The following is a 19,978-nucleotide window of genomic DNA, read 5'->3' as shown; positions in this document are numbered from 1 at the left end:
AATTACTCTATTCAGCTGCCTGTTGGGCATCCCACGGCCTCGTCAATCACGCAGCCCCTTGGGAGGCCGAGTCGCCCCAAAATTTGGTGCTGCCATTTCCTATCTGACGCCAGACAATATTAGATATGCCGTGAAGGTGATGTGGTCCCCAGTTGCGTAGAGCTGCATGTGGCCGATGACGTGGCTGAGAATCGAGAATCCAATACGACTGCACTGTAGAGCAATGCGCTGCTCTAATGCGGCGGGAGTCTATGAGCTGGCCAGGGCAGCTAGTCTTTCATCGCTTCCAGCTTACATAACAGCCTGTGTATCGATGCATTACCTAATACATAGTAATCACCTCCAACCTAACCGACGCGCCTCAATTCACTATCCACTCGTGTCGAATCCCATTGCCCCACTAGACCTTTAAAGACGAAAAAAAAAATCTTGCTTCTATCGGCACAGCTCTCTTCTTTCTCCTCGATCCTTTTCTTCACACAGCTGATCCTCCCGTCAGCTCCCATTGTTCAATCGCACATTATCGCTATGCCAGAGCTGTGCGATGGGCGTCTTGATGAACTCCTGAAAGAAGCGGCTAGTCGCCTCGCGACGAAGCAGCCGCCACGGCCCAAGGATTGCACCTTGATTGCTATGAAGGCCGCGCCTGCCAATCCAACTCTGGATTCAAAGGTGCAAGCCAAGGCACAAGACCCAAAGAGCGTTATGCTTCGCGATCCTAGGCCAGCGGAGAAGAAGGTACGTTGCAGCGCCTCGCGCAATTTCTACTCCTTACCCTCCACCACTCACATCTTCTGATGAGAAGCAACCCCTGCTTTATTTTCTTGATGTGGTGACGGTGCCCGTCTTGGGTTACCTGCCACGCCAAAATGATCATTTATTTCATAGTTACTCTGATTTGAGACTCTCCCGATTCTGTGTCCTGCCTATTAGTCTTCAATGGACCTGTGAGCTAACAGCAGACAGACTGGCAAAGATAATGCTGGCCCGGGCTGGTTTGGCATTCCCAAGACAGACCCTAACGACCCCGAGCTGAAGCGAGACCTTCAGATTCTTCACATGAGAGGAACCGCCATCGATTCTAAGCGACACTACAAGAAGGAATCCCTCAAGGCCAAGGTACCTCGCTACGCTCATGTTGGACGTATTGTCGAGGGCCCGACCGAGTTCTACAGCGCTCGCTTGACACGCAAGGAGAGAACGCAGACACTGGTGGATGAGTTGTTAAGCGCAGAAAAGGCGTCGGGCAAGTTCAGATCCAAATATGAGGCGATTCAATCGAAAAAGGCGAGCGGCAAAAAGGCCTTTTACAAAAAGTTGGTGGAGCGCCGCCGGCGCAGCCGCCAGTAGCCAGAAACACGTTTTACTCTGGCTCAAGATGTCTCTTTTAAATTCGTGATACCCGAAGTCGCTGGCTGATAGCTGCGCGAAACAAATAAAAAATCAAACATGAACTATTGCCCCGAGTCGCAGGTGTCAGGAATGCAAGACATGATGGATGTGAATATTCGATAGCATAGTGTTGAATTCAATCACGACAATGAACTGTCCTTGAGAATGCAACCAAGCGCTCTATATGAATTACCCAACGAAGCAGATTTAATGTATTTAAGCAACGCGAGGTAACAAATCGTCATATGCATAAAACGAGGTATTCAATAAAGTGGACCTTTTTTTCTTTTCTTTTGAAAACGGCTGTTCCCACGCAGCTTACCTCATATATGAATAACTTGCGGGTACCTTTAGATTTTACCGTCAGGATCCGTACTCGACCCTTTCCGCATGGCAACAGCATCGCATTGCTCAAGTATCTCGGTCCATATGCAGAGAAGATGCGCGCTTCGACACTGTTGAGGCCAACCGCCCGCTGCCTGGCGCGGTCACATTTACAGGTTTGTTGGTACTCCTCTCGCGGTGTTGACGTTGCGTAGACGAGGCAAAAGTTGTTCTCTCACTGACCATTCAATCCTGGTTCGCAGGGAACCCTGAGACCATCATGGACTCGCTCACTCAACACAGAGACGCCGCAAGCCTCAGTGATGCAACCTTCGAAAGCTCCCGAACCAACGAGAAACTCGCAGGCTATTAGCGAGTCTGACCCTGTGTAAGTACTCACTGCGACTGGGCCATACAATATGCGGTGATATTGATGATTATCACTTGCAAGGCAACATTTCTTCGGGAAGACCAAAGAGAACGAACCAAGATATCCTCGAGGCGTTCAGGCACTCTATCTCCAGCCACTACGTCGCGAAGCCGAGTACGGAATTCCTTCATGCGACCTTCAGCTGCGCTCATACAGTTTGAGGAACCTCGAATTCTTCTCCGACTTTGCCCTTCGCGCAGCGTACTACCTGAAGCTCCCAGCATTCGGCCCTGTGCCACTGCCTCGAATTACTGAACGATGGACGGTTCCCCGGAGTAGTTTCATCTTCAAAAAGTCACAGGAGAACTTCGAGCGTATAACGATGCGTCGCCTTGTTCAAATCCGCGACGGAAATCCTGAGACGGTTCAATTGTGGCTAGCTTTTCTCCAAAAGCACGCCTATTACGGCATTGGTATGAAGGCCAACGTGTGGGACTTTGGAAAGCTTGGTAGGTCATAACAACGGAAGACGTCGTGCAGGCAGGTCCCTGCTTGCTCGTTTGAAGCAAGATTTAACGTGTCATTCTTTTCCCAGGTGTCGGCAAGGCCATGGATGCCATTGATCCAGAGACGACTGAGGCGATTGACTCGCGGTGGAACCATCTGGGTCAAAACCGGGAACTTGATACAGTCGAGAAAGTGGAGGAGTTTTTGGCTACAGTCCGGTTCGATAAGGATAGTGGCAAGCGATCAGAGGGGGAGCGGCGGTTCCTCCAGACCCAATGGAAGAAAGACGAGGCGGCCAAAAGGAAGGCAGCCTTAAACGTCTGAGAGTTCGGGCCACCGATATATCGACGTATAAGCTGGCGTGTCGGACCTAGGGAGAGTATTGGGGACAGCCAAAGAAAGGAATGACAAAAGGCTCTGTCAGTGTATCAAATAGTTGAAAAGGGACCCCGTCGTGAGTGTGTCCTGTGTAAATCATAAATATCAAACCTGGCCCTTGTCGCGTTGGGTCACAGACTGCTATTCTTATGTCGTTTACAAAGGCTTGTGCGCCTGCGATCTGCTCGCCATTGGACATCATATCATGACAAATTCCTCAACTATGTCTCCAGGCCCAGGGCCAATCACACCCCGTTATAGCAATATAGACAGAACGGAAATAACCGGTTCATTGCCCCATGCGTCGGATTTCTCACCCTTTCGTTCGGTCAGTGGGTTTATCATGTTTGTGTGCGCCAACGATTCAGAGCACACGGGCTGGCAGGTATGAACTGTCATTGAGCTTGCAACTATTTTCGGGGGTTAAAGCCATCTGCGGGTCTTACCTAACCTCTTGACGCCTCGGGCCTATTTCGTTATTGACAACACAAAGTGAGTACAATGCCTGAAATTCTCGTTCTTCCTAAATTTAAAATCGTTGTCAGACCTCTCTACTCTGAACATTAATACGACTCTTCCTCATGTGGCAACGTTCGAGGCGGGCAATCCACCGGCTCAAGGTTCCGGCCGGACGCCGCGACGCGTCAAGTGGGAATCACCAAGTCATTTTCTCGGGCATCCAGCCTACGGGAACACCGCACCTGGGCAACTACGCCGGTGCCATCCGCCAATGGGTGCAACTCCAAGCCAAGCCTTCTGAGAGCTGCAAACTTGTGTACTCCGTCGTCGACTTGCACGCTATCACCGTACCCCAGAACGCAAAACAGCTCAGGCAATGGAAGAGGGAAACGCTGGCAGCTCTGTTGGCTGCAGGTATCGACCCCGAACGCTCGACTTTATTCTATCAATCATCTGTATGTTACGATCAACCCCTCCGCGCCTCCCTCCCCCTCTCTCACACATATTTGTATACCCAAAGTCGTTTACCTGGGCAATCGCTGAAGCCGCCCTGACCCCGAAGACTGACAATTCAAACATCAGGTCCCGGCGCATTCTGAGCTCATGTGGATCTTGAGCTGTACAGCCTCGATGGGTTATTTGTCACGAATGACACAGTGGAAGGTCTAGTACTATACCGTCTCTTGATCAATAGATGAATTACTGACACCAGGTACTTCTTGACAGAGCAAGCTGTCACTCTCAAATGATGCCACCATTCTTGATGAAGGTGCGAAAGCCTCGCTGAAGCTCGGCCTATTCTCATATCCCGTCCTGCAGGCTGCTGATATTCTCGTCCACCGGTACGTTCACTTGGCCGTATCTCCAAGCGCTCCATGTTATTCGCCTGCCGCCTGCAGCTATCATGGGAATCATGGTGCAATGCACTTGATTAACTTTCGTTCAGAGCCACTCATGTACCCGTCGGTGATGACCAGAGACAGCACTTGGAATTTGCTCGCGAGTGTGTAACAAATTTCAATCACAACTTCGGCCCTCTCTTGGTGTCTCCCGAGACCATCACATGTGAGTTTGTCCAGCTATCTTTCTTATCATCATCTATCTCCGGGGCCCAATTCCCTGACAAGATATAGCACCGACACGCCGGGTTATGTCGTTGCAACAACCAACCCAGAAAATGTCGAAATCCGCTAGGGACCCGAGGTCACGTATCCTAATCACCGACACGCCCGAAGAGATCAACGTCAAGATAATGAGTGCATTGACAGACTCCTCTAATAATGTTTCCTATGATCCGGCTAACCGGCCGGGGGTATCAAACCTGTTGGAGATCCTCTCTATTTTTGATGTTCATGCCAGGAACCCAGCTCAACTCGCCGACTCTTTTTCTCATGCCTCTCTCAAAGATCTCAAGCAAGCCGTCTCAAGGGCTGTCGTCGAGGGGCTTGGCGGAATCCGTGAGCGCTACATGGAGCTTCTGTCTGTTGACGAGGGACGATATCTCGATGCCGTCGAAGCAAAGGGTGCCAGCAAGGCCCGTCTCAATGCCAACGAAACAATGGCCCTAGTGAGAGAAGCCACGGGGCTGTGAAGCCTCATCGTTATCTCAATACCAGCTTGGCGAGGCGCCCCTTAACCTATCGTGGCGCTGGGACATTTGTAACACAATGTATCATTACTTCTCATTTCGCGAACCACAATGTTGTGCATCGTTACTGGGAGTCATTTCTGGGTGTAGGAGAAACGCCGGTGGGCTGTTGAGGCATTGCCTCTTGGATTCCATGTTCTCGAACATGCTCTTCACGAGGCATAGGCGAAGTTTGAGCCTCGCGCAGCAAGCCAAAAGTCTCGCACCACCTGATTGGTACCCCTCGCTCCACGAAGACTGTCAGAGATGGTCAGTGATACATTCCCACACTCTCAACGAAGAAAGTCAAACCCACTTCATGATTTTCTTAAGAAAAACCGCTTTTTCATCGCCAGCTAGCTGCTGGCTTGGGAATGATGGGTCCGACAAAGCTTGCTCGAGCCAATTGCGAGCTTTGGCTTGATTGCTGACCATCTTTTTCAGAGGCTCACTTAATCTGTCGAGTTCGCTCCTTGAGGCAGTTCCGCCGATGTTACGAACGATGGACTGGGCCAGCAATGGGCCTAACTGAGCTATCGCGTGATCTATCGTCGCATCTGCGGGCTTCAGAGCCATGAACGTGGCCTAGTGCTGGTCAGTACAATTGAGTGTCGTATGTCTCTGAGTTGGCGAACAAACCCAGAAATCCGCAGCTGCAGCTTTGGGTAGTGGCTCGCGCCCATCTAGGATCCGCAAGGCGTAGATGAAGAAAAACTCCGTAAGAGGAAGGCAATCCGGTCGGAAAAGCGACGCAGGCTCCCGCGAGATCAAGCGGTTCGTAAATTCAATGCCGTTCTGCGCCAACTCTACATCATTATCTGGCTCTGTTACGTCAAAATCGTGAGCGTGGTCCTGGAATCGAAACCAATGCGATCTTACCTGGTTGTTGCTGTAGTAAAGTAATGACCCATCGGAGAAGTTTCGTCCTTACTTCATCCACATCACCGCTCTTCATATTTCTTAGTGAACTAAGAAAAGAACAAGCAGTGTTCACAAAGTAGCCAATTCGAGGTGTTTGAGGTGTCTGTTCAGTGAGGTAGTCGCATACCAGCCCTGGAGGGAAAACGAATGGGCCAGCGTCCGACTCGGAAAACCCCGATCGGAAAATGGTGCAAATGCTCTCGGAAATTTCGTCGCTCTGTGGGAACGCTCTCTGAAGCTGTACTATCATTGACATGATTCCAGACTGCAAATGGCCGAGTCTGGAGGAGCTGTCGGTCGCCGGGATATCCTTCTCACTGTCCAGGTCGAAAGGCACGTCGCCCGGAGCCTGTAGACCTTTACCAATGCCTATGAGGCATCTCAGAGCTTTCAAGGCCATGTGCAGGGGAAGTTCCGACGGATCGCCTAGCGTCGGGCAGCGATGAATGTCTGTTCCGCTGCCTGATGCGTCGCTCTGGAGTCTGGGCAAGGACAATAGATGCATTGACAAGCGAGCATCTTTCTGGACGAACGAGAGTAAGAAGTTAATATGGTCGAACTTGGTGCTCTCATCTGGGACGGCTTGGATGACAGCGGCTATGGCTCCCATGATTCGCTCAACAGCCAGACAGTCCAGCTGACTTTGTGCGGCAATACCCTCATATTGACTGAGGAATGCGCTTGCCTCCGATGCCAGGATGGAGCGTGACGAGGAACAAAGCTGTAAAATGGATTTGGCGGCCGGCCCAGCTAGTAAGGGATCTGCAAGGACAGAGAACAGCAAATTCAGTGCAGCTGGAAGGCTTTGGGTCTCGCGCTCAAAGTAATCGGAGTATCTTTCAATCAGGGATATACAGGTCTGGCGAGTGCGACCTGGCATAGACGAACCCGATGTCTGAAGAAGGTCGAATAGTGGTGAGGAGAAAACAGCTCTGAGGCTTTCGTCGCACCTGGCATCTCCAGTTACGCAATCGGCGAGGGATCCAAGACAGAACGTTGCAGCTTCAAGATCAGACGAAGAGTTTGGTGACAACGACTGAAGAGTCAGATTGGCGAAAGTTGAGATTAAGGGAGGTCCAGTCACGGTAAAGGTCGATTGAAGAAGGTCAGCAACATCCTTCCTTGCATCGCCAAAACCGGCGCGGTCAACCGAATCCCAATCAGCAAGAACACTGGCAGGTGGGTATGCAATTCGTTGCCACACAGTCGATATAGCTTCCAGAACGTGGGATGTAGCCGTAGAGACCCATTCCTTTGAGCCCTCTTCCTCCGAGTAAATGCAGTCTGTTAATGTCTCAACATAGGTGGACCAGAACTCGAGGGCCGGGACGAAAATCTTGTCCTCGCTGACAGGATATCCCTGGGCAGAGAGGAGCCCACGAAGATGTGCGACAAAACGCGATGAGCGGGCATCCACACCGTGAATGAGATCCTCAACCTTGGAATCGCCAAGAGCGATCATGAGCTGCCCGAATTGAACGGAATCAAAGTCGAAGTCCCCTTGGACAAGACGCTGGTATCGCTCATGAGACCACTGGGTCTCGAAAAGAGAAAAGAGGGATTCGTAATGTTCATCTGTCAAGAAGCCCGAGTAGTTTGACAGAATTTCGGAGAGCAACTCCACGGCCCCCTCGTACAATTCGTTATCGCACAAAGCTGTGATCGTAGGCTGAACCAGGGCCCGAAGAGCGTGGACAAGCTCGTCGTTGTGCGCTGAAACCCTCTGAGAGAACCAAACCCACGACTGGACGATGTGTGGTGAGCAACTTGTCCCTAAAGATGAGGCATTCACGCGATTGGATAAACGAGGTGACTGCCTACCTGTAGACAAGTTATGGTGTCTTTCTGTAAGCTGTGGCTCATTGGATCTGAAGATCTTCGGCGTAAAAATCCGTGGGACATGAGAGCCATAGCATCTGGAACATTGCGCGTGAGATTTTCATATAAACCCATGCTTCCGCGCCGTTAGTGAACAGACCAGGATCAGAAAGGCTGCAATGCTCACTGTTTTGCTGAGTTCATTTCCACTTTCGTTGCTTCGTCTATTAGTGCTCCTGAGAACCATAGTGCGGCCTGGAAGTTTCGAGGCTGGAGTGTTTGCAGGACGCTCGATAAATCGATGGTTTCATCGACTCGGTCTTGGGGCAATGCTACACCTTCGGACAGAGAGAGACAGAGGTGACGGATGCAAAGCCCCCACTGGGTGGGAAAGCATAAGAAAAAGGTTACCAAAGCTGCGGATAGCTTCCTAACGACCATGGCTCCGGAGCCGTCGTCCAGAGACCTGACAAACCAGCCTATGAGATTTTGTAGCAATTCTGATGCATCTTCCTTTGACAGCGAGGAGCTGATCTCGATATTAGTGGCGGTGCTGGCCAAATTGAGAGGTGGTATACAACCTTTCGGTGTTAAGCTTGACAATCAGGGTGAGGGCACCGAAGAACTTGACCTTGTCGTCTGCATAGCCCAAGAGATCACGGGCGATCCACCAGCCGGAAGGGGATCTTTGCATGCGATGAAGCGTCTCTTGGATGCGCGCAATGGTCTCAGGAGGAGACGGTTCATAGAGAGCCAGTACTAACTGCGAGGCGACTGTCAGCATAGTCACTACCTTGCCAAGGGTGGGTACGAGACTTACGGCTTCTGCCTCTTGTATGGTAGATGGCAGCTGTGGTTCCATGTTTGCGAGAAAGGATGAAGCACTTAAATGTTTGTCGATTTTGTTCTCATGTTGACACTCAACTATCTCCTCAATGATGAAGATGTGCTTCGACGTGAAGAGGCAGGCGCAGGATGGATGGCGGCGTCAGAGCTTGGAACTATGGTTGAGCGTCACAATTTGAAGTTGAGGCTCTGGGTAAACATAAAATGCAGGCCGAGTGCCCAAAGTGAAGCGTAAGAAAGCTCGGAGAAGATGAGGGTGGGTCGGGTCGCCTGGAGGACCAAATGACACGAGCGACAAAGTAACCTGGTGAAGAACGGACAACGTCTTTTTCTATTGGAAGGGAAGATGAAAGAGAAAGACAGTGATACAAGGTGTCACGGATAGAAGAAGATTTAGTGTTTTAATTTCTACGGATAACCTGGCATTACCTGCGAACAAGTCACAATAATGACGCCTAAGTATCCAAAATAATCCCCTTCCATTGGCAAGAATGGCAGCTCATAGTCCGTTTATGCGATTAAGGCGACTAAAAGTCTTGGGAAGTAGGCAACTGGTAGATAACTCTGTGCAAGACATATGTATTCACCTAAGGCATTCGACAGTAACCGACTTACTTACCTAATTAAGGTATATATGCACTTAACATGGTGCCTTGGTACCTGTCCATGACACCCACGTGCCATCTCACCACGCCACCTGCTCCAGCTGCCTATTACACAGGCCCCCGCTGTCTTAAGGTACCACACAGAAGGGCGGGCAGTAACGGAATCTGCCCCTCCCTCAGGTCTGAACATGAGCTGGTGCGGGGCACTACTCACTTTTGTGGAAGGAGAGCTGGTGTGCATTTGTATGTATCTGTCGTCCAGGCCCACACTATCAGGTAGCTAGGCAGGACTACCTACTGTACCCAGGCCTGACCTGAGCTGCAGCATTTTCCAAACGTGGAGTCGTCACAGTCAGCTCCTTCCATTACCTGCGTACGTGCCTACCTACCTTACTTGTCCCGACGCTGCCCGTGGAGTTAGTTGTCCCCGCGCAGGTCAAGCCACATCGGGTATCCCATTTACCTTTGCCTTAACCTCCGCTTCCCAGTGAAATTGACCACACGCGCCCACCGTCCTGGTCGTACCTCCAGCATTCCCTCCTCATGCTCAGGACCAGTCTTCGCCCTGCCCTTTGTCTTGTCTGCCGAACCAGCTATCGATTCCCTACAAGCAGCGTCAGCGTCTGGCCCCCGCCCGCTGCATCATCCGCCGGCTTTCATATATCTTCTCCTGGCCTTGGCCATCGAGCATTACACCAAATCCCAGCCCTAGATATGGAGCGAATTGACACAACCAGCCGCCTCTCAAGGCTCAGAGAGCTGATGAAGGAGCGCAAGGTCGACGTTTACGGTATGGACAAATCACTGCAAGCCAGTTTTCTGCCGGTTGCGTTGTTGTAGCGTCGTCACTGATTCCCTGTTCTTCTATGTGTAGTCATCCCCTCTGAAGACTCCCATGCCTCCGAATACATCGCTGGCTGCGATGCTCGCCGGGAATTTATCTCTGGTTTCAGTGGCTCTGCCGGCTGCGCTGTCGTAACCTTGGACAAGGCTGCGCTGGCTACCGACGGAAGATACTTCAACCAAGCTTCGAAGCAGCTTGATCAAAACTGGTTGCTCCTGAAACAAGGTCTCCAATATGTTCCTACATGGCAAGAATGGTCTGCTGAACAGTCTACTGGTGGCAAGGTTGTCGGTGTTGACGCCAAACTCATCACAGGCTCCGTAGCCAAGAAACTCGCTGAAAAGGTCAAGAGATCTGGCGGTAGTGATCTGCTGCCTTTGGATGACAACTTGGTGGATCTTGTGTGGGCTGCTAATCGCCCGGCTCGCCCCAAGAACCCCGTCAAAGTGCTGCCCGAGAGGTTCAATGGCAAGGACGTCAAGAGCAAGCTCAAGGACTTACGCCAAGAGCTGGAAAAGAAGAACTCACCTGCCTTTGTTGTGTCAATGCTCGACGAGGTTGCCTGGCTCTTCAATCTCCGCGGCGACGACATTCCCTACAACCCCGTCTTCTTCTCATATGCAATCATTACTCCCGATTCAGCAACCCTTTATGTTGACGATACTAAGCTTGGAAAAGAGACTCAGGATTATCTTGCGGAGAATGACGTCGCTGTCAAGCCTTACGAAGCCATCTTCGATGCAATTGACGCTTTACGATCCGAGGTTAAATCGACCGAGTCAGCAACTGGAACTACATCTCAGAGGTTCATGATCTCCAACAAGGCATCTTGGGCATTGAAGCGCTCCCTGGGCGGAGACGGTCAAGTTGACGAGGTAAGAAGTCCTATCGGGGACTCTAAGGCTGTCAAGAATAAGAACGAGATGGCTGGTATGAGGGCTTGTCACATTCGTGATGGCGCTGCTTTGATCGAGTACTTTTCTTGGCTGGAAGACCAGCTTGTGGCCAAGAAAGTGAAGTTGGACGAAGTTGAGGCAGGCGACAAACTCGAACAACTGCGTGCAAAGCAGAAAGATTACGTTGGCTTGTCATTTGACACCATTTCATCGACCGGTGCGAAGTAAGTTTGGACTTCTCTTGCCTCTAGTGAACATATTCTACCTGGGCTATGGCGGCACCATGAGACACCAATCATCCCAACTCTTGCTGATATCTCTCCAGCGCCGCTGTGATTCACTATAAGCCGGAGCGAGGGGCATGCAGCACCATTGACCCCAATGCCATTTACCTGTGCGACTCTGGTGCGCAGTACCTCGACGGAACTACCGACACAACAAGGACTTTGCACTTCGGACAACCTACGGAAGCGGAGAAGCTCGCCTATACCTTGGTGCTTAAGGGGAACATTGCGCTGGACACTGCGATATTTCCCAAGGGCACAACTGGCTTTGCGCTTGACTGCTTGGCTCGCCAGCACCTATGGGTACGTATTAAATCGCAGCCTTGACCAGCAGAGATGGTTAATTAACACTGCTTGCGCCTCAGAGAGAGGGCCTCGACTACCGTCATGGAACTGGTCATGGTGTTGGGTCGTACCTCAACGTACATGAGGGCCCTATCGGTATCGGCACCAGAGTCCAGTTTGCCGAAGTCGCTCTTGCACCAGGCAACGTAGTGTCTATCGAGCCAGGATTCTACGAGGACGGGTCATATGGCATTCGGATCGAGAATGTCGCAATGGTAACCGAAGTCAAGACAAAGCATTCTTTTGGCGACAAGCCCTACTTGGGCTTCGAGCACGTCACTATGGTCCCATACTGCCAAAATTTGATTGACCCCAGTCTCTTGACAGTGGAAGAGAAAGCGTGGCTAAACAAGCACAATGCGGAAATCTTCCAGAAAACGAAGGATTATTTCCAGAACGACCCCTTGACCCTAGCGTGGCTGACACGGGAGACGCAACCTTTCTGAGGTTATCAGACCTAAAAGCGGACAAAGGCGGCGAGAGTAAAGGTAGCTGCGAAAGATAGCCGGAAAACAGCATTGTGGAAAGGCTTTGTCAGAATGGCCTTGTTTAGATGTTTCTTCAAGCCGAGAAGCTGGGGCAAGTCCAAGCCATATCGATGCGCAAGCTATGGAACGATTGTTAGCACCAAATTCAAATAACTATAACCCGACGAGTGAGTTCCCTGGGGAGCGGCAGCAAGTACGTAAATGGTGAACATGGCTAGGCCGGTAAGGAGAGCCAGAGTGTGAGATAGAAAGCCGACGAGAAGTCCAACTCCAAATCCTATACCAATATTAACAAGACATACCCGTTCGGGATATATAATTCTCATACCATAGATGCTACCGCGCGAAAGCTGTCTCATCGATTCTGGATTCAAGCTCCCAAATGAACGGCGATCTTGCGCGCGATTGGGCGATGCCGCGGTTGAGGTGAGATGAGAGCCAAAGTTCCCAGGCGTTTGTCGGTAGACAAGTGAGTAGGTGACGCAAAAGCCAGCGCCGACCGGCCAAGCCAGGCGCCGACCGGCGAATCTTGCTGAAAGGAGGCCGCTCATGGGAACGTTTCAGCTCAGATGGAAAGCGAAGTCAACCAACGTTGCTGCATGTGGTGGAGGAAGGTGGGAGAGACTAATTGAGAATAAGTTTGTAAACGAAGAGTCGTACCTTGGCACGCTCATTATGCACCTTTCTTACGTGCCCTTACGATCATTGATTTACCCTCCATTAGGTAAGGCACTACTAGTCTCATACTTTTGTTGCTCTTCTTTACATAAGCACCTGAGGCACGGTACATTCCATGACCTTGCGAATGAGGTACAGTTGAATACAGGCATTTTGGTCGGGCGACTTCCAACATGACAACCTCAGATACGCCCCTGACGTGCGTTATAAACGTGGCAGTCTGGAGCGTAGATTGCGGAAACGAGTTGAGGAACCAGGTATACCTGGCAAGCTTGGTGACCTATATCGCCGATGCGCCATTAGCTACGTAACCTAGGCACCTTAGGAACCGTGAGTTGGAACCTAACTAAGCTTGGTATCGAGGTACTTGGAGACATGCCAAGCAACTTGATCACGCTGTTGCATGTGTTTCCACTGATGATTATGTCTGGTTGCTAATTCGAAGGACCTCGTTACTCGAGGGCGTCAAGGATTGGTGCCTCAGTGCCTTGGTGTTTTCCTGTCCTCTGACGTAACCTTCCTTCAAGTCACACCGCATGGCCATCCCAAAAGGTGTTGACATTCAAGTAACAAAGAAGCATCGCCAACGCCACGAACTCCCCACCCCCTATAAAATCTCAAGAAGAAACCGCCATCCCAGAAAGGGTATCCGCACAACCATGATATAACAGAAACAGAAGCCAGAGAAATTATACACCTCGTAGGGAGGATCCCGCGTGTTCGCAAATATAGCGAGCAACGCCCAGAGAGCGACCCCAGGTATTCACCAAGGCGGCTCGGTGATCGTCAGAAGCCCCATATATCAATAGTCCTCGTTAACCTTGGTAACTTCAGCCGAGGCCACCCCATACGCCGCGAATGCGCCTTGCAAGCTGGATATCCTTTTGCATGATGGTCACCCTCTTAGCATGGATTGCACAGAGATTTGTATCTTCGAAAAGGTGAACCAAGAAAGCCTCGGCAGCTTCTTGCAGTGCTTGTATTGCTTGTGACTGCCATCGCATAGCTTCGCCTCGAGGCCTTACCGACTCGGCAATTTCACGAACCTAGAGAGAACGGTTAGCCTGTCGTGTCCTAGAGTATTGACTGGGTCTGAACGTACTAGACGTGAGAAGGGAAGACGTCGCAGCAGAAGGTCGGTGCCATTTTGGTATCTCCGAATCTCCCTAAGAGCAACCGTCCCTGGTCTGTAGCGTCGCTTGCCTCGATTGGGGATCGGATCGCCAGCTGCTCCTCGTCAGCACCCGTCCTACACGACCGGGGAAGCATAATCTTTACGTTGGACATCGCTCTGTCGCGATTTGCGACGCACAACGTCCGACTGTCTCTTCTTCGGAGGCATGGCGATGAATAGCGTTTTCCGAAGTCTGTTTTGCAGAGGTCTGCTCGGGGGATCCTTATTTTGACTAAAGGGGCGAAGTGGATGTCCAAAGGAGGGCCGGACAAGTGCGATAGCCAAGACAAGGTTGCGAGAGTGAGGGCAGCGTAGGAAAAGTCTCAATTGGGATTGCGACAGTAGGGACAGAATAATGAAGGTCAACTGAGCTTCATCTATTATGTTTGACGGATTAGAAGCCGGGACGAGATTGTAGCTCGGAGGTGATAATGGTGGTGTTGAAGGAATAACGAAAGTAATTGAGCTACTCTCCCATTCCGATAGGACCTGAACCGTAGTGCGCTACCAGCCCCGCGATTTTCAAGGGAAATCGATCGGGACGCGTTTCGCGTGTTTCTTAACGCGTGTCCTGGCTACGCCAGGCCACTTTACGCGTACTGCACCACTTGCTGTGCAGGGCTGTCTGTGTGAGTCGGCACTGTGAGGCTGATGCGGTCCCTTTCCATAGCTGTGGGTTTACTGATGGCACGTGAAGCGCTAGGTAATGTGAGGTGGATATACAAGTACGCGAATAAGGTACCTTGTGGGAAGGAACGGCACCAGTTTACAAGGGGCTGATTACTGTTGCTAAGTACTGGTTGCCAAGCTGTCCCCACTCCCCACTTCACCTCCAGCAATAAATTGACCGGCATCAACCGTTCGTCAGCGCTCAAGGTGCCGACCGTGCCTACCTAGGTAATTCCTACCCGCTAGGTACCTACCTACGTTACTCAGAGGCCACCTCTCCAGACTTGTAACTTGACTACATGCAGTCGTGCTCCCACCCTCTCTAACCTCAGTCACTTCCCAAGCCGGCGACGTATCTGACGATTTATTGCCGATTCAACTTCGTCCCTCCGTGTAGTCACGGCCAGTCGCTTGGTCTCTTCTATCGACAAGCATCGCAAACGTAGTGTTATCCGTCCTCCCCGACGCTTTTGCAACCCCTCAACCTAGCTACACTCTCAGACGACCAAGATACTTAGACGGCACTTCACGCCCTTCGATTTCCGCAAAGCTCCGGCACGGCAGGCAATGAGGGCAACTTCTTTGCCGACGAATCTTCGCCTCTGAAGCACTCTCATCCCAGTTCGTTACGCAGCATGGACCAGATGATGGGTGACGGGGGCCGATTCCCCCTTGAGACGTGGTTCTGGGAAATGCCCATTTGCACCAGATGGTGGACGACTGCTACCGTTCTGACTAGCGCTCTCGTACAATGTCAAATGGTCACTCCCTTTCAGTTGTTTTACAGCTTTCGCGCTGTCTTCGCCAAATCCCAGGTTCGCCTAATTCTTCCATTCTTCATTTATTGATATGTTGGCGATGATTGCAACCCCACCACAGTCTAGTTCTCTCCCCCGAAGACATTCGAACTATTGCTGATCACTCTGAATGTCCTCATAGTACTGGCGTCTTCTTACTACGTTCCTCTACTTCGGCCCATTCTCGCTCGATCTGCTATTCCATGTCTACTTCCTTCAGCGCTACGCGCGGTTACTCGAAGAGTCCTCTGGCCGCTCCCCAGCACACTTTTCCTGGTTGCTCGTTTATTCCATGGCGAGTCTTCTTCTCTTGTCGCCAATGGTCTCGATGCCGTTCTTGGGCCACCCACTCTCTTCAACTCTCGTTTATATTTGGTCGCGGCGTAACCCGGATACGAGATTGAGCTTTCTTGGACTGCTGGTCTTCACAGCCCCCTACCTACCGTGGGTTCTGATGGCCTTCAGTCTTATCCTCCATGGCTCTATTCCCAAGGATGAAATTATGGGCGTGGTGATCGGTCACATCTGGTACTTCTTTACTGATGTATACCCGCCTTTGCACAATGGGTCGCGTCCATTCGACCCTCCAAGCTGGTGGAGGAGGCTGTTTGAGAGACGTCAGGTGGAGGAAACAGCTGATGGCATCAACAATGAGATTGCCATTGCCGGAGGGCCAGAGCTTGCTGCTGACGTTCGATGATGGGACATGTTGGGCAAATCTATTGGGGACGAAAAAGAAGATGGGAAAAGCTGGTGGGATTAGCAACATTTGCATTGTTCTTGGCGTTGGGGTATCAATATCGCCATTAAGCGGCATATGTCTTTGTACCCATGCATGATTTTCATCAACGAAGCACCTCAGGCTTGAATTCGCCATAAGCATAGATACCTTAGAGCTGACTTCCACGCCCGACAGTTGTCCCAGGCGAAAGCACAGGTCAACGTAAGAATGTCATGTATTGTTATCCATGTTCTCTTTGCAACGTGTGTTTCCCATTCTAATGTGTCGTGATTCAAGATGCTTTGACTAGCATTGCTTTTTCCTCAAGTACCTTGAGATAGCCAATTCACATTTCGGGCGATGGTTCTGGCTCTGACTCTGGCCGTCTTGACTTCCACGCGCGGTCGCAAAGGAAGGCCGGGCTGCCGCGCGCCGATGGTGGGTTCCAGCCGGAATGACCTACCTTATGGCAGCCCCGCCCACGTGCAACCTGACTTATCTATGTACAAGTAGAGGTAAGGCCGGACGGACAACGACACGCTTCATTTCCAGCACCTCTTCTGATGACCCCACCTTCTGAGCCAATTGCGTCATTTCAAATACAAAAAGTGAAACCGACCTCATTACCTACTGCCTCCAAAGCGCAATCGAAATAACACCAACTCAATACTGCTGACCACAGAACCTTTTGATATTCTACTTTGCGGAATACTCTTGATACAAAGTACTCACAGTGCCATCTATACAGGCATACAAAACCTCTGAGTCTCATTTACGCACAGCTCTCAGGCTTGCGATACATTACTCACTCACCAACATGAGGGCTTATTGGTATGACGGCCTTGATGTAAGTTGAGAAGAAGCCTTTCTTTAAAATGTCTAAAATGACCAAAGCTCGAGTCCTCGGTAGTAATCCATCACTGACTATCAACGACACCATAGGGTGACCAGCGCCTGGCACATGACTCTGGCAAGGAGGTTACTGTCGAAGATCTGAAGAAGCTTGGTGTCTTTTACCACCAAATCCCTAATCTGGATGGTGTCAACCAGCTGGCTTCGGACCGCGGCTATAGGAACCGAGACGAGATTGTTGTGTCGCCAGAGAAGATGGGCGAGATCTATGAGGAAAAGGTCAAATCTTTCTTCCACGAGCACTTGCACGAGGATGAGGAAATTCGTTATGTTCGTGACGGTCAAGGTTTCTTTGACGTCAGAAGCGCCGATGACGCTTGGGTTCGTATCCGTGTTGAGAAGGTAACATCGCCATGTTCGTCGGCAAATGGCGCTGCAACCAGCTGACCATTGGCAGGACGACTTAATTATCCTGCCTCCTGGCATCTACCACCGCTTCACAACCGACGAGTCTAACGTAAGCAGTGCATGTATTCAGAGGTTATGTAGTTTGCTAACAGTCCAAAGTACATCAAGGCAATGAGGCTCTTCAAGGATGAGCCCAAGTGGACCCCTTTGAACAGGACGAAGGACCTTGATGTGAACCCGCACAGGAAAGAATATGTTGAGCAATACCTTCAGAACGGCGTGTCAGCATGAACAACCAGCTAAGGACACGGTACATGGGGGAGAGTCTGTGGGCATGAGCGAAGCAGGTGGATAAGATATCTAGTGGGAGTATGGAGATGATTCGTGCCACTTGCGGGATCCTTTGCACTCTAATCATGTTTCCGAGTACAGCAAGTCTCGTTACGAAGGCACCTCTTTGACTAATGTACGACTTGGCAGACAGGCGCTAGACTGGGTAATGCCTATGCTGACATCTCCATCTACTGCACAGCGCAAATATGACGAGATCTGACGAGATTTGTCCCTATTGTCTAATTCCTCCATCAAATGAAGACCGGCTTGCCAACCCCAAGATGCCAACGGTGAACGGCCGCTCACCCGTAAGAACAATCACTGCTCTGCTGGAACCAGTAGCCAGCGGAGAATGGGAGTGGCTCATCCAGCACTACCTTCCTACCTACCTTGGCGGTCATGAGGAGGCGACGCGAGAATCATCCGACATCCATCCCGTGGCTGAGGATCGTGAAACTTGGCATCAGAAGCCAATTTTAGATGCATAGAGACATACCGTTATACGGTTACCCAGCCGCTCATGCATGTACCGGGATTAAGAAGGGGATATGGGGAAGTGGGGTACGGATATACCAGTTCTCATCTACCGAAATCACCGGGTTCATCCAGCAATCAGCACTGGTCACCTTGCGGCCTTCAACAACCACACCCTCATCGGTCTCGGTATCATTGGAGCAGGCAAAAGTACCTCGCCCGGGTAGGCCTTTCCCAAGGCCACCAATTCTTACCTCGACCTTCACTTCGTCTCACAGGTGGATGCACTGAGCAAGCTGAAATCTCGCATTCGATTTACGTTTCTTCTCCATACCTCGTCTTGCTCTATATTGATTTAATGGCTCGGATATCTTCACTTCCTAAAGCCACCGGCATTTTACCGTTCCCTTTTCTTCCATCTTACCATCAATATTGCATCTAATAGCTCTCTTCCGTAACGAACGAGCTGCAACGATTGCCCCTCTGAAGACTGCTTCCATACCGACTGCCAAGAGGCCGCGAGCTTATCAGCAGAGCTACGTAGAGCTCGTAATACCACCCAGCGACTGTGAAACGAGCGCGATGGACGTGTGTAGCGAGAACAGCGCGACTCCCGCGGATGGACCGTCAAGAGTGAAGCTTCAACTCCCAGCTAGCTGTGATCCACCACAACTTGAAGGCGAGAGGAAGCAGTTGGTCTGGGTTGTAAGTGATGGGACACCCTAATGTTACTTTCTGACATTGACTGAGCACTTCCTGTGCAGGTATTTGGTGGAACCGGCCACATGGGTAGATCTCTTGTCAAGTCCGCCTTGTCCAAAGGAGATCTCGTCACTTCCGTGGGCCGTGTGTTCGAGACGACACCGGAGGAAATGGTAGCACAGCAGGACAATGAAAATTGCTTGGGGATGCTGTGTGACGTTCGAGCGAGAGACTCGGTAGCGCGGGTCATTGAACGGACCTTGGAGCGGTTCCAGCGATTTGACGTCGTAGCCAACTGTTCTGGCTATGGCGTAATTGGAGCATGTGAGGACCAGGATGAGCACGAAATCCGCAATCAGTTCGAGACGAACTTCATGGGCACTTTGAACATTATCCAAGCCAGCCTACCTTACTTTCGCCAACAGAACGGCGGCCGCTACCTGATTTTCAGCTCGACGTCAGGAGCTCTGGGTGTTCCAGGCCTCGGCCCCTATTGTGCTACCAAATACGCCGTCGAGGGACTCATAGAAGCTATGCTTTACGAGACAGACTCATTCAACGTCAAGGCAACACTCGTAGAGCCGGGGTTCGTCAGAAGGGACGAGCCAGATACCCTTGCAACACCGTTACCAACCTGGGGTCATTTCCTCATCAAACCTGCGAGCGATGCCTACGCACAGGCAACATCACCAGCGTTGCATGCCAAAAGAATGGTTCAGTGGCTCGGTGACCGGCAGCCGACAAGCGCCGTCAAGTGTGCGGAGCTCGTCTGGCAACTAGCTCATTGCTCGTATCCCCCGCTGCGGCTCCTTCTGGGGAGCTATGCAATAGAGAGTATTCGTGATAGGCTGCGGTCCGTCACCGAAGAATTGGAGGATTGGAAACATCTAAATTTCCCCGCTCCGCCTGATGAAGGGGAGGGAAAGGAGGCGCAAGCAGATCAAGATGAAAGCATGGCCGACTCTGGGCAGGATGCGCCTGGCCAGGTAACTGCGTAGGAGTTGTGTACTGAGTCTGAGTGAATTTTGAGTTCTTTGTTTTTCTGTGTCAACGGCAAAGATGCGAG

At 51.1% G+C, this 19,978-nt stretch overlaps 9 protein-coding genes across 9 annotated transcripts; 6 read left to right on the top strand and 3 right to left on the bottom strand.

The window, feature by feature from the left end:
• Positions 1–528: 528 nt before the first annotated feature.
• On the top strand, positions 529–2,917 carry CABS01_00138 (uncharacterized protein; the record flags this gene model as incomplete). The annotated part of the gene is made up of 6 exons (XM_060533521.1): positions 529–738; positions 967–1,316; positions 1,828–1,892; positions 2,020–2,104; positions 2,303–2,595; positions 2,682–2,917. 6 exons carry the CDS (start codon positions 529–531, stop codon positions 2,915–2,917), a joined length of 1,239 nt encoding a protein of 412 aa, XP_060406035.1.
• Positions 2,918–3,552: 635 nt separating this feature from the next.
• On the top strand, positions 3,553–5,021 carry CABS01_00137 (tryptophanyl-tRNA synthetase; the record flags this gene model as incomplete). Its single annotated transcript, XM_060533520.1, has 5 exons — positions 3,553–3,885; positions 4,013–4,093; positions 4,157–4,272; positions 4,377–4,495; positions 4,564–5,021. 5 exons carry the CDS (start codon positions 3,553–3,555, stop codon positions 5,019–5,021), a joined length of 1,107 nt encoding a protein of 368 aa, XP_060406034.1.
• Positions 5,022–5,105: 84 nt separating this feature from the next.
• Positions 5,106–8,658, bottom strand: CABS01_00136 (uncharacterized protein; the record flags this gene model as incomplete). The annotated part of the gene is made up of 7 exons (XM_060533519.1): positions 5,106–5,315; positions 5,370–5,642; positions 5,697–5,881; positions 5,937–7,799; positions 8,232–8,275; positions 8,378–8,559; positions 8,617–8,658. The coding sequence occupies 7 exons, from the start codon at positions 8,656–8,658 to the stop codon at positions 5,106–5,108; spliced, it is 2,799 nt and encodes a 932-aa protein (XP_060406033.1).
• Positions 8,659–9,790: 1,132 nt separating this feature from the next.
• CABS01_00135 (metallopeptidase family M24) lies at positions 9,791–12,062 on the top strand (the record flags this gene model as incomplete). The annotated part of the gene is made up of 4 exons (XM_060533518.1): positions 9,791–10,037; positions 10,122–11,211; positions 11,313–11,574; positions 11,637–12,062. 4 exons carry the CDS (start codon positions 9,791–9,793, stop codon positions 12,060–12,062), a joined length of 2,025 nt encoding a protein of 674 aa, XP_060406032.1.
• Positions 12,063–12,073: 11 nt separating this feature from the next.
• Positions 12,074–12,655, bottom strand: CABS01_00134 (FUN14 family protein; the record flags this gene model as incomplete). The annotated part of the gene is made up of 3 exons (XM_060533517.1): positions 12,074–12,223; positions 12,302–12,381; positions 12,433–12,655. 3 exons carry the CDS (start codon positions 12,653–12,655, stop codon positions 12,074–12,076), a joined length of 453 nt encoding a protein of 150 aa, XP_060406031.1.
• A 957-nt stretch (positions 12,656–13,612) lies between these two features.
• On the bottom strand, positions 13,613–14,124 carry CABS01_00133 (histone H3-like centromeric protein cse-4; the record flags this gene model as incomplete). The annotated part of the gene is made up of 3 exons (XM_060533516.1): positions 13,613–13,828; positions 13,885–14,009; positions 14,061–14,124. 3 exons carry the CDS (start codon positions 14,122–14,124, stop codon positions 13,613–13,615), a joined length of 405 nt encoding a protein of 134 aa, XP_060406030.1.
• Positions 14,125–15,260: 1,136 nt separating this feature from the next.
• On the top strand, positions 15,261–16,122 carry CABS01_00132 (Der1-like family protein; the record flags this gene model as incomplete). The annotated part of the gene is made up of 2 exons (XM_060533515.1): positions 15,261–15,440; positions 15,565–16,122. The coding sequence occupies 2 exons, from the start codon at positions 15,261–15,263 to the stop codon at positions 16,120–16,122; spliced, it is 738 nt and encodes a 245-aa protein (XP_060406029.1).
• An 838-nt stretch (positions 16,123–16,960) lies between these two features.
• Positions 16,961–18,224, top strand: CABS01_00131 (ARD/ARD' family protein; the record flags this gene model as incomplete). The annotated part of the gene is made up of 5 exons (XM_060533514.1): positions 16,961–16,990; positions 17,086–17,397; positions 17,453–17,512; positions 17,563–17,684; positions 17,936–18,224. 5 exons carry the CDS (start codon positions 16,961–16,963, stop codon positions 18,222–18,224), a joined length of 813 nt encoding a protein of 270 aa, XP_060406028.1.
• A 568-nt stretch (positions 18,225–18,792) lies between these two features.
• Positions 18,793–19,910, top strand: CABS01_00130 (short-chain dehydrogenase; the record flags this gene model as incomplete). The annotated part of the gene is made up of 2 exons (XM_060533513.1): positions 18,793–18,915; positions 18,975–19,910. 2 exons carry the CDS (start codon positions 18,793–18,795, stop codon positions 19,908–19,910), a joined length of 1,059 nt encoding a protein of 352 aa, XP_060406027.1.
• Positions 19,911–19,978: the final 68 nt, after the last annotated feature.

This window comes from Colletotrichum abscissum, assembly GCF_030869225.1.
Source record: "Colletotrichum abscissum strain IMI 504890 chromosome Unknown Scaffold_1.1, whole genome shotgun sequence".
NCBI lineage: Eukaryota > Fungi > Ascomycota > Sordariomycetes > Glomerellales > Glomerellaceae > Colletotrichum > Colletotrichum abscissum.
Note: the sequence above shows the minus strand (reverse complement) of the source record. Positions and strands in the feature narration are given on the sequence as shown.